The sequence below is a fragment of the Onychostruthus taczanowskii genome, unplaced genomic scaffold (genome assembly GCF_017590055.1).
Source record: "Onychostruthus taczanowskii isolate IOZ18803 unplaced genomic scaffold, ASM1759005v1 scaffold3, whole genome shotgun sequence".
Classification (NCBI taxonomy): domain Eukaryota; kingdom Metazoa; phylum Chordata; class Aves; order Passeriformes; family Passeridae; genus Onychostruthus; species Onychostruthus taczanowskii.
This window is the reverse complement of record NW_024500349.1, coordinates 17,099,531-17,112,734: the sequence shown is the minus strand read 5'-3', so window position 1 is coordinate 17,112,734 and position 13,204 is coordinate 17,099,531. Positions and strand designations below refer to the sequence as shown.

General features: G+C 49.6%; 1 protein-coding gene across 1 annotated transcript in view; it reads right to left on the bottom strand.

The window, feature by feature from the left end:
* Positions 1 to 13,204, bottom strand: part of PTPRN2 (protein tyrosine phosphatase receptor type N2) — a 631,017-nt gene that overhangs the window by 102,068 nt on the left and 515,745 nt on the right. Inside the window, exon 13 of the mRNA XM_041408324.1 lies at positions 517 to 729. Coding sequence (XP_041264258.1) covers positions 517 to 729 — 213 coding nt within the window. The remainder of the gene's footprint in view (positions 1 to 516; positions 730 to 13,204) is intronic.

Genomic DNA, 13,204 nt, shown 5'->3' with positions numbered 1-13,204 from the left:
ATCATTGTTCTCCTAGAACCACTCCTGGTTTACCTCCCATCTATCAGCATTAGATTTCATTTTATCTGAATAATGGCAGAAGGTGGCAACAGATCGGGTCAAAGGCTCTTTTCATATCAGACCCTGAAGAAGTCGATTACTCAAAAAGAGAGACATCTTCAGATAACCGTGCAATCCATTCCTCATAAATGTTAAAGATTTTTCGTTATTAATAGTGGCAGGGGTGACAGATTATGGATATTAATGTTATTTTTCTGAGAATTTCAATGGCAAGGGCTGGGATTTTTTTTTAATGTTTCTAATTAGGCACGAATTTACAGCAGCTACCAGAATAGCCAAGATTAATACCCAGTAGTAAAAAGCTGCTACACCGAATCCGCGGTACTATGAATGGAACGGGGGCGGGGGGAAGCGTCGGAAACAAACCCACCCCCGCGACTCCCAACGCGAGAAGGGCCTCCCCGGGGGTCTGCCGGGCAGCGGGGCAGGGCCGGAGGAGGAGAGCTTGGTCCTTACCTGGTAAGCAGCGGGCGCATCGGAGCCGGCGTCAGCCCCCAGGGCCGAGAGCTTCTCCTTCAGGCGGTGGTGGGCGCGGTGGCGGAGGCAGTAGGCGACCCCCGACGCCGCCAGGACCCCGGCGATGCAGGCGAGGGAGAGGAGGGTGAGGAGGAAGAATTTCGCGGACTGCGCCTCTTCCCCGCGCTGCGCGAGCGGCGGGACGTTGCTTTTCTGCAGGGAAGGAGAGAGAGGCAGCGCCTGAGTTGCGCGGTCACGGAGCGGCGCGGAGGGGGGATCCCGTCGGGGGGAACACCCGGCAGCCCTAACTTTCGGCCGGGGAGGGAGGCAAACAGAGGGGCAGGGACAGGACCGCTGCCGTGCCCCGCTCCGTGCCCTCCCCTCCGGCGGCTCGCACTTAACTACCGAGAGGCGGAGGCGGACCCGCGGGATGCGCGCAAGCACCGCGGAGCGCCCCGCTCGCACGGCATCGAGGATCAGGGGCTGCGAGGGGCGCAGCAAGGGAAATTCCGGTATTGGTTTTTTTTTTCTTAGTGAAAAATAAAACACAGGAAAAAAAAAAAAGTAGGTGGCGATCCTTCCTTTTGTCTGTTGTAGAGGGAAGCGGCTTATAAAAAACCCCGATAGTTCCAAACTCCTCCAGATTACTATTATTTTTGCAGCAATAGGAGAGAATCCTTCTAGTGCATTTCACTTGTCTCCATGTGCTAAAAAGTTGTACAATAATTTCCCCTCATTAGCTTCATTATAACCTATATTAGCAACAATTAAAAACGCAACATGAAAATGAAAAGACCAGGCGCGCAAATTGCAGCAAGACTCATTTGGCCTGCATTCCCCCTTTCACAATTACCAGGGAAATGAATTGAAAAGCACGCCCCTGCCTCAGTCCTGGTTGCTACAAGACGAGAACAATTAGCAAACTCCTTTCCACCACCTAATTTCGCGTGGTAACAAAATGGATTTTTCCCCATGAATGCCTAGCCGGCCTATTCATTATCTCTCCTCTATTAGTAATTTTCTGCTCCGTATTCAGCTAGCCAGCTCTTAATTTCCTCCTGTCTTGCAGTGTACACAGTGGCTCTTATGTCAGGCCCGGTCCATTTTTATCTTGTAATCATAAAGGCCACCAAAGCAATTATCGCTGGTCTTGACTGTAAAAGCTTGTCATTAATTAGCCTCCTTGCCTTCAGTGCTGCGGATTAGCCGGGGCTGAGGCTGAGTTAATGGAAAAGCAGGTTCAGTCAGACTCCCGGATTTTCTTGCCTGGATGCGCCGGGCGGAGGAGGATCGCCGGTCCGTGCGCCCCGGCGGGGCGGCGGGGGGCGGGCACAGGGCTCGCCGCGGCCACCGGCCATGTGCCGTCCGCGCAGCCACCGCCGCGCCCGCCGCCTCCCCTCCGCTGCACGGCAGCCGGCCCCTCCTCCAAATCCCAACAGCCACCAGGAGGAGGGGGCTGCACCCCCGCCCCGGCCGCGGGGGGATCCGGGGCCGCCTCCCCGCCACCGCCCCCGCGGCCCCAGCCGGGCACCTGCCCCGGGGGGAGCGCGCCCTCGGCCCGCACCGGGCGGGGGGCACCGGGAGGGGCAGCACCGACGGCAGTCGCCTCGGCCCCGGAGGGGGTAAAGGGCTGCTGCGCTCTGCCGTTAGCATCTCCCTGAAAGGCCCCGTCCCCCCGGGGCCAAGGGTCGCAATCTGCATCTCAATAGGCGGATCCCGCCGAAGTGCCGGCGCCCCCTCGCCGAGCGCTGCGCCCCGGGATGTTAATCCTTGTCGCCGCGGTGTTTGGCCCCCATCAGCCGGGCAGGGACCAGCCCCGCACTCCCGGACTCCCCCGCGGGCCGGCCCCGCTCATCGGGCGGCTCTGGCCGCCTCGGCCCCCGGGTGGGCTCAGGGGCACCGACGGGAGGAAACACGCTGACGGGCAGTTTCGGGCACTGCTCCTGAGCCTTACTGCTATCTCTACCACGGTTTTAAAACTATTTTTTTTTCTCCGGATGCCGTATGACAGAGCCGCACCAAGCACACGGGGAAAGGGCTGTGCGAGAGAAACGATGACAATGATGCTGACAAAGTGCTGTCAAAAGCTCCGAGTAAACATGCAGAAGAGAAAGGGCGGCAGGCTCTTTCTCCCACTGGAGTTAGAGCTATTTTAGATGTTGCTTCCAACTTCGCCAGGCAATTTTCCTCGCAAAGCCGGGGCTGCCGTCCCTGGAGCTGGCTGCCCTTGACAAAAGAATTGCTCGAAGAGCCCCCCCTACATACTCTCAGCGTACAGCTGCACTCGGGAGCCTGAAGCACGGGGAAGAGTTAGAAACCTTCCGTGGGGCTTTCGGCGTTGCTTACACTCGGCAAGCGTCTGCCCTGGGGGAGTCTGTGTAGCCCTGTCCCTTGTGACAGGCTTCTAGCAAGCGAGGGCTTGCAAAGCTCCTGCACGTCCAGGGGGAGCGGCGCCCACGCCTGTCCAGACCCCCGTGCCCTGGGAGGAGATGGAGGCCCCGCGGCGGAGGGCAGGGGCCAAGGGCCAAGGGGCACTGCCGCTCCCCGCTGCCCGGCGGCGCCCGCCACGTCGGATCCGTCGAAGGGGAAGGGAGAGAGGCTCTGCCGCGGAGCCGCCGACCCTTCTCCCATTCCTTTCCCCCCTCCCGCCTCACGGGGAGCAGCTCCAGAGCCGCTGCCGTCGGGGCCCGGAAGACTCCGCTCTCCCCTCCCTGCCTGCGGGGGGCTGGTGCTTCGGGCCACCTCGGCCAGCCCCCACGCCGCCCCCGGGAGGGACCAGCGGCTGATGCGCCCTGCGCCGTCCCGCAGGAACCGCCGGGTGCGGCCGGCGGCAAAGTCCCATCGCTCGGCTCCGGCTCCAACTCCGGGCCGCGCATCGGTGGCGTCCCTGGACCCCGGGCTGGGGACACCCGGACCCGCAGAAGGTAGCCCGGCCCGGTCCCCCGAGTACGTCCCATCAGGACACAGCCCCCACTGCCCCCAAGGCAGCTGGAGGAACCCGCTACACTTTCATCCTACTCGATGCCTGACCAAACATCACATTATGAAACGGGTAAAAATTAATCCGACGTGTTAGTTACCATCTCCCTCCCTCCTCCCACCTCTCCCCCCAGCCGCCCCCGCTGCCTCTAACCAAGAGCACAGATTCCCCACCTCGCCTAACCCCCTGATTCTTCCCTGCAATAAGGCCCCAGCCTGAAACGGAGCCCAGGGTTAATTAGAGGCGTCCTGTCAGCCTTGACTTGAAATTGAAAGAAAAGTGTTTAAATATTTATGAATTTGACATTTACAGTCGGATGTCTTTTAAAGCAGAACACCTCTCCCTGTGCTGGTTGGGGCTGCCGTGGTGCGTGTGCCATGGTGCGTGTGCCTGGGGTGGAAGGGGAACAATAGCTATTGCATAACAAGAAAAACAAATTATCTCCCCACCCAAGGCTTAACAAATAAATAGACCACATAAATTACACGCAATTAAATATTAAACTCAGCTACATGTAAATATGCATTTTTTAAACTTCACATAACAGACTATATTGACATTCCTCTGAATGATTTTTTCCTTCGAAAACTGTGGAGTATCAATGAAGTCCCAATGAAGGAAAAACAACTAATTCCTAAATGAATGGCTTAGAAAGAGAATCTGAATGGAGAGGCTTTGGAGGTGTTCATCCAGCCTTGCTTTGAAACAGCCCGACCTAGCTTAAATGTTAGAAAGCAAAGAACAACAGCACACCTAACACACACAGTGTTTACTTGAAGTACCCTGTTTCTGTGAGGGTATGTGGGTTTTTTAAGAAGAAAGAAAATTCTTAGGGTCTGATCTCATGTAGGCTTTCCCGGTCCCTCGACAGAACACATTTTATATACACCCAAAAGTGAGTCATTAACTAGAGCAGCCATAACACTGGAGTCACAAATCACTGTTCTAATCAAAGAGCAGCGTCCCGTTCCGCGGTGTCATCCCATGATGCAGCAGAACAGCCGACATTTCAAACGAATCCCAGGCAAATGTCAGTAAATATTTAATGTACGCTTTCATGTAAATAAGTTCTCACACCTATGCTGGAAGTGTTGGAGAAAGTCTTTGTAAGAGCAGAGAGGAGCTCCCCATGCAGTGATGTGGAAGCTCACCATACAGATGCCCCAGCAGAATTACACTTCTTTATTTACTTTAGGACACAGAGCATGATTCTGGTCCTTGCAAAACTCTTAACTGAAGTTGAAGTTTTATTTTGCTTCATAAATTTAAAAAGATTTAAACCCCAATTTGCCAGTTACTGCACATGACCATTCTTCCAGTTAGCAATGAGAAAATCACTACAATTAATTTTTAAACAACTCAACATTATAATTTTTTTGCAATTTTTGCATGCTTTGATTTTTACATTTATATTACATAGTTTTGTTTTTGAACAATAATAAAAAATTGAAGATATCTTAGTAAATATGGGCAAAAAAGAGGAACTTCAGAATATTATTTGTTTCAAAATATTAGAACGTTAAGAAACTCAAGAGGTGCTATTTTTAATTTGGAATTCACTATAGAATCTAATAAATGAGAGAAGTGAGGCGGAAATAATCATGTATTAATTCTGTGCATTACAAAATCTTTTCAGAAGCTATTATCAGAGCAAGAGGCATTGTGGTTTGGATTCAGGGTGGGAGAAATCCTTTGTGCAACTGAAAGCTATTGTTCCTCTGTGCAGATGAAATTGTACTTGCAAATATGCCATTCAAGGAGGGAAAAAAGTACCTAGGCAGAAAAAAAGAATTCTACAAGAAAATCATTAGTCTTAAAAATAAACTTCTCTAAAATAAAATAAGTTTTGGTTCATTGTTTGTTTGTTTTCTAAGGAATACCCTGTGTTTACAGTTGCAGCCACTGACATTACATGAAAATACAAAGGATATGTGTATTATTTCCTTATATAGAAAGCATGAAGAAAGGGATGTGTGTGGGTGTGTATATATATAATGTGTGTATGTGTTCATATGTATCTATACACACATCCATATATGTCTGCTCATTTATATAAATCTAAGCTTAAATTCACTTCTAGCAATTTTCCTCTCCCAGAGGTTATCTGAGACATAGGTTGATCCACTCTGCTGGTTAAGTTTTGATAGGTTACTAGCAAACCAGAGAAACACTTTACGTCAGGAGGAGGCTGGCTACCATAATCTGTCCCAGGAAAGCTACAGAGATTTTTTTTTACCTTTCATAAAGGAAGAAAACAAAACAGAAGGGACAGCAGCATCTCCCCCAGTTTTGGTAGCTGTGCCTCCTCCCCTACTGTGCTCCCAGTCAGGTTAGGCTGGGGCAGCAGGGCCTGGGGATGTTCACCTTTTGTGCATGTAACACCCCTTGTGTTCAGCACTGCACTCCCAAGCTTTGGTCCAGGCTACTTGTTGGTGTTTTAAATACTATCTTTAGAGTTACTGAGAGATTTCTAGGGCTGCTAGACACCCCCTCCTTCTCTCCCCGGAAAGCTCACCTGATGCCAGGATCACTTTCAGTAAATGTCAGTTCATCACCTGAAACGAGGTCAATTTAATGCTTTTACTCGGGAGGATGAAATCGGATGGGAAGGTACTTTTTGCTTCTTTTAGGGGTCGGAAAGATTAGACAAATCGACAAACACAAAAGGCAGATGGATTTCTGGGAACTGCAGCTTATTCAAATCACTGAGAAAGGTCACTGCAAAAGCCACAGATCTATTCATCTGTAGGGGTACAATGATCTTTCCACAACCTTCAACACCACAAAGCACTCTGGAGCGTCTCTATACCTTTTAGTAGGATTAATACCATGAACAATGACTGAATACAATCAAGAATTCACTGAGTTCAAAGATCCCTTGATCAATGGTAGATATTTTCTTCTGGCTTCCTAAAGGCAAACAGAAGTGGAGTTTCTGGTTAGAGTTACAAGAAATTAGAGCCATTATTCTGAATCCCACTACAAGGTGATACTGAAATGCCAGAATGTCCAAGCACCCTGAAGAAGTTTGTGGCATGAAAGAAATAAGGTTGCGAAAGAGGAAATTCAATGCGCTTCAAGATTTTCATGAGCATCTGGGTATTTTTTAAGTCAGCAGTTAGGTGAAGAGTAAAGCACAAAAGCCTACAGCATCACTGAGACAGTGTAGGGATAACACACAACTCAGGAAACCGGACAGCCACATCCATGCCTGTGGAAGAGGCAGGTGAGTTGGAGATGGAGGAGCGCGGCCCATCCTGTCCGAAGCCGCACCGTGCACCTCTGAGGTGGCAGCAAGAAGAGGAGGGCGCGGAGACGGTGAAGAAACCACGGTGAAGAAACTTCGATCCCCGTCTCTAAGGACTCCGGGGCAGTTAGGGGAAAGCAGCAGAGTGGGTGCACCAGGTAGCAGGTTTTCCTCCGCAGCCCAGGCTTTGTTAGCCGGAGTAAAACCATGAAAGAGAGGGGCTCGGCAGGTCTAAGTCACAGAGTGTCAGAGCCCGAGCCAAGAGGTCGGTCAGCGATAGCCGAGTTTAATCAAATATCTTCAGCTAGCAAGGGAAACACGAGCCGCAGCGCCAGCGCTGATCTAATGCTGATGCTGAAGGCACATAATTCAGGGATTAGATAAGGCGCCCTTACAGCCGAGTGCCAGCAACCGAGCCAGCCCTCGGTTATGCTGGCAAGCGCCGGCGGATCCGTCGGCGGAGCAGCCGCCCCGTCTCGCAGGGAACCGGGCCGGGCCCCTCGACCGTCCCCGCCCGGGGACGGGGCTCCGCGGCGGCACGCCCGCACCCACGGCGGGGTCCCGTCCTCGGGCCCCGAGCCGGGAACACGTCCTCGCTCCGCCGGGCCCGCTGCCCCCTCCGCCCCGCGCCTGTTCGACGGCCCCGCGGCGGGGGCATCCCCGGGGCTGCGCTCGGCCGGGGGCGCGCAGGGCTCTGGCGGCCGCGCGGAGGCGAAGCGAGACCCGCTCCGCGGAGACCCGGCCCGGCCCCGACCGGCGGCGGACGGCGGCAGCGGCTGCCCCATCCCGGCCGCCCCCGCACCCCACGCCGCGCACAAGGCTCTCCCGAGTCCCGGCCGGGCCGCCTCGAGAGACGCGGGCGCTCCCCCCACCCCGTCCTCCGCCGCATGTACCTGCTGCCGGCGTGCCGGGACGGGCCCCTCTCTGCGAGGGGTCGGCGCACCTCGGCGGGCTCTAGCAATCCTCCTCCGGTGCCAAAACTTCCCCCTCTCTCCCCCGCCCCTCCTCAGCGCAGACAAAGGCGGCGGCCAGCACAATCGCCCCTCGCAGCCCGCCGCCGCCTCCCGGCGCGGTGCGGCGGGGGCAGGCGGCGGCCCCGGGCGGCCCGGTGGTCCCCGCGGGGCGCGGGCGGAGGATGCCGGCGCGCCCCGGCGCTGCCCTCCTTATATCGGGCTGCTCGCAGCCCCTGCCGGCTGCCGCACATGGCCCATCCACCGGTTGCTATAGCGATGCCTCCCCTCCACATGTTGCTGGCAGCAATTGGCTAAGGAGGTCTGGGCTGTGCAGAAACCCTTCGCCGGAGTGCGGCGATGAATGGACACGGGCTGTGTCACTCATTTGGAAAAGCTGTTTGGGGTTTCTGTTGTGGATGTGCGGTTTTTTTTTTTTTTTTTTCTTTTGGTTGATTTTTACGCGCACCCTCCCCCACCTTTTTCTTTTTATTTTCCTTTTTTTTTTTTTTTTTTCTTGGTGTCTCTCTTGCAAGATGGAAGTGGAGGGTAGAACAATGACAGAAAGCCAAAAATAAAATCAAACAAGGACAGCAAGCAAAAGCTACAAATCATTTGCATCACAATACGGCAAAGAAGCCCACAACGCTTCTTCCTGAAAAGACTTTCTTAAAAAAAAAAATCTACAAATTGCCAAGCAAAGAAGATCTAAACTTTCTCCCCTCTCATCCTCGTTCTCCAAATGCCACACGAAATTAGGAAGGAGGAGTGTGTTCCGACCAGCCCCGGGACAGTAACGAAGTCCAGTTCGATAAATAGCGACAGGCACTGCTCAGAGCCGGCGCCGAGCGGGGCCGTGCCGTGCCCGGCGCTGCGCACCCGTAACTCCCAGTCAGAGCCACGCTCCCGCGCAGGGGCCCGGGGCAGCACCGGCCCTGGTAACGAAACGGACCCTGCAATCTTCCCCGTCTCCTCAAATTCCCCCATGCCGCCGGCAAACACGCTGCGCCAACCCCCTCCTTCCCCCCAGCATCTGCCCACGAAGTGCCCCGGCTGCGGGAGCGGGACAGGAGCGGGTGGGGAGCGGCAGCAACGGGAGCCACGTCCCTTCGATCTCCCTTCCCCCGCCGATGGACAGCCCTCCCGCTTCCCTGTCCCCATTGTTTCCCGCTGTCACTGCGGCTGGGGATGGCAGACAGGGCAGAGCCGGCTCTCCTCTGTCCGTGGAGGCGGGCAGTCCTTTCCCTTTCCCCTTCTTCTTCCCTTTTCCCTTTCCCTTCCCTTTCTCCTCCCCGGCCGTCCCGCCCCTACGCCCCGCGGCCGCTGTGCCCCGGCCTGCCCCGGCCCGAGCGGCGGCGGCTGCTCCCGGGCACAACTGTCCTGAGCCGGGCAGAGCTGTCCTGAGCCGGGCACAACTGTCCTGAGCCGGGCAGAGCTGTCCTGAGCCGGGCAGAGCTGTCCTGAGCCGGGCACAGCTGTCCTGAGCCGGGCAGAACTGTCCTGAGCTGCACACACCTCCCCTCGGCAGGGACCCCCAGCCCGCCCGCCCCTTTCCCAGCCGCGAAGAGACCCCCGCGGTGGGACGGTGCGGATGAGACAGTGTAAGGGACGGGACGACATGGCATGGCATGGCATGGCATGGCCACCCGTACCCCACACCCCTGATGTCCCGGCAGCAGTCTGGGGCTCGGCCACTGTCGCCTGCCCGGTCCCGGCGGGCTTTGCCTTCCCGGCCGGAGCGAGCTGGCTCCTCGCGGCTGTCCCGGGGACACCGCATTAGCGCCGTGTAGCAATTCCTTTGCCCCTTTTCCTCTCGACAGTATTCATCCTGCCAGCACCCCTCGGCAGCCGGCACCTGGGTAAGGGACATGCACCTGTGCGGGGTGCCAAGGAAGGGCATGGGCCGCCTGAGTTCCCAGAGCATCCCCGCCCCGCCCCAGAGCGACACTTCACGTAAACTTGCAGGACAGCACAGAAATGTCGTCACCATCCCCTGTACAGCCTCGTTCTGCCGGGTCCTGAAAGTGAAGAGTGGTTTTGCCATGGGCTCACCCCACTAACACCCCCACACCCATCCTTCCCATTCCAAGGCGAGGAAGATGCTCTTTACATCACCACCGTTTCTGAAAAGAAGGTTTCCAGGCAGGAGAGGTGCTCCTCACCTGGCTGCTGCTCATGCACAATCCTTCACATTCCCACAGATTAACACAAATTTGGCTTCTCCAAACATTTCCTCAGCCACGTTTGTATTGCTTGGTCTGAAAGCATTGCTTTGTCAGTCTGTCATCCTGAGAGCACCCTCTCTGATATTCTCCTGGCCCTGGAAGAGCCAGAGCATACATAATCTGCTCACTAACCTGCATTGCTGAAGTTGAAAGATAAATGAACCCGCCAAGTGATTTCATTAAAAGGACACGTGTGTTTGCATATTGATCCTTCTAATGAACTGTCTGAAACTGATAAATACTTCCATTAGCTTTATAGTTTGCATTTAGTTAAAAATATATTCATTAACATTTCCTGGGAAAATATTGGATCTTTTCAGAACTGTCAGGTGCTGAATGGGTTGAACATGAATTTGACTGGCTTAAGATTTTGAAGAATTTGTGGTGAAATTTAAAAAACTTTTCACATTTATGCAATTTTCATTACTTTTATCCCATTCTAAATATGACCTTTGAAGCAATGATAGATATTTGTGAGGGTTATATCACAGGGAGAAATTATTTAAAGATAGATTATTTAATGTGTTGTTCATTAAAATGTAGAAGGTGTTGAGAGACAGAAGAAACAATTTTCAATTGTTTACTCATTTTAAATTTAAAATCTGTTTTAAAGTATCTATAGAACTGTTGGTCACATATCTGTGAATTGGCTTACTGATAAATTTTCTCATATGATTTAATTAATTAAAAAATGGGAAAAGAAAAAAAACCCTATCATCAGCAGCATTTAATTATAAAATTTCTAGAAAGTTTCATGTCTTTTACTCAGAAAAAAAGTTGACATTGAAAGTATAAATGACTTTGAGACAGTTTCTTTGGGTTTAACGCATCTAAAAATACCGATATTTTGAAGATTCACATTAACATTCATCCAAATTCAAGAGCTGTGTTTGAACTATGCCTAAACTCAAAATATTCTAAATCCTGCAATTTCAGTGAGAATGATGCTGAAATGTATTCCCATTTTGCACAGAACAAAACTCTTGCCTGAGAACCACCAATGTTTGTCAGGACTCCCTAAAGATCTGTTCTTCATATTTGGGCACAGAAAGCCACACTGACCATTTTGCCTTGATTTCTGACTACAGATCTGTCTGCACTTCTAAGTTTAGTCACTTCATTCTGCAAATGCATGCACAATGCACAGCATGAAATAGATTTTCATTCTTTTAAAGCATGTATGATAAAGCTAAAACACCATTTAATCTCATTTGTTCTTTTGTTTATAAGTTATCCTTTGGAGCCTTGCTCATTAAATACAGATCCAAATATGTTGTAGAGGATTTTCCATAGATTTTCTGTTTATGTGATATTGAAATCAAAGTTGAATTTCCTCCACTCTGATGAACAAACCATTTTTTTCCCAAATATTAACTTCCTATACCACACACTTTTAAATTACTTTAACTTTAGGAATACGTGTATTAAGAAAGAGGCAGAACTCCCATGCCTTGAAAACACCACACCTTTCTTATAAATAAAACCAACACCTAGGACCATAATTTAAAAGTAGAGTTAGCAGAATTTTAACCACTAGACTCCATTGAGTTTTGTCTTATCTTCTCACGCTCATCTGTAAAGATCAACAACAGACACATTCTACTAGTAAATTCTAGAGCTCTTAGCTTTATTAAGAAAATTATTTCATTCTGGCTAAGATTTGAATCTAATTAATCTGTCTTGCAGTTTAAAAATGATAACTAAATTCAAGCTGCATACTATTCTTCAGAGACAGCTTAAAATATTAATTAAGTAAAGAGTGCATTTTCCATTTATTTTAATTACATTAATACAGTTTCAATAAATAAAATAGTTCTAAGCTTCATCAAAACAAACTCAGATGCAAATTTTCCTGTTGATTACTTCTCTGTTCACATTGGCCCTCTTGACTGTTTATTTTTAAATAGGAAAGAGATGAAGAACTGTTTGGGGGTTCCCATTAGTGAAATGAGGTCCAACAGTCTGAAAAGGTCAGTTCAGTCTTCCAGAGGGCTGATGCAGCCCTGTAAAAGTGGCATCCTGATAATGTGTTGCTTATAAAGGTAATTAGTAAGATAAAACTGGATGAATTTATAGACATTTTTAAACAAATGAAGATTTTACTGTATTACAATTTTTTCAGGTAACTTAAAAAAACCCAAAGCTGTTAGATTGCTCTGATCCACTTGCCTGTGATGCTTACTGATCCACTAACAAAATATTACAAGACCAGTGGATAAATTGCATTTTTAATATTCAATTTAATTAAAGCTGATATGTTCGAGATTTGCAGGTGCACCTCTTTCTTGGGATAAAGCACAGGACAAGGCAGAGGAGTCTTATTAATAGCTACCTCAAAAAATAAGTGTAATTCTACCTAATTCAGTAATAATTCTGTCCTTCAAATATTACAGCAGCAGCATCAGCTGAAGGAAAACTAAATGTTGAAGACAAAGTTTTAAAATACCTTAGGAGTCACAGCAGGTGTTTTGTAACCTGTCCTTTATACAGAACATTTTGAGTGTCTTTGTAGGGCCCAATCCGGCACCCGTCATTTAAAGAAATCAAATACAAATCAACAGAACCAATCAGAATAGCACCTGGAACACAGTAGCAAAAGTTTTCAGAGTGAGGCCTTATGTAAATTGGTATTTCATAAAAAAAAGGAAAAAAATAAATGCACTATTGAAACTTTAATTCCATTGTGATTAGGTTTATATTCACAGAATATAGATAAAAATATAAATCTGTTTTAACATGAGACTAAATACTATTATTATGAAAGCCTGGTTAAGAAGCTTCTATAAAAATGCCAACTTAAAACATGTTTAATGGCAAAACATGATGAGAAATGCATGATTTTACACTATGATCTTGTTATAACAAAATGTGACTATCATTGAAATGCTAGGCTCCTTTTATGCCTCAGTACTGTATGTGCCAAGAATTCAGAGAACTGTGAGGTATCAGTTTTCTCTACTGTAACAGCAGCAGATTAGTTTGTTAAAGTGCTATTTTAATATCATAATGGAAAGAGTGTTTGTTTCTTCTTTCCCGAGATGAAAACAAACTAGTACATTTTAACTATGATAAAGTATTTTCAGAATAGTAGCTAGTATTGCAAATCCTAAGGAGATCTGAAATCAAGATGTGTTTTTTCTGCCTTTGACACAGATATTGCTCTCTCTATCTTATCTCCTAATACTGGTAGCCTCAGGACAAACATAGATTACGTTAGAAAATTGTCCTTCATTATATTGATCCAAATTCACTTCCAACCTACCTCAATCTGATGTTAGAACATTTT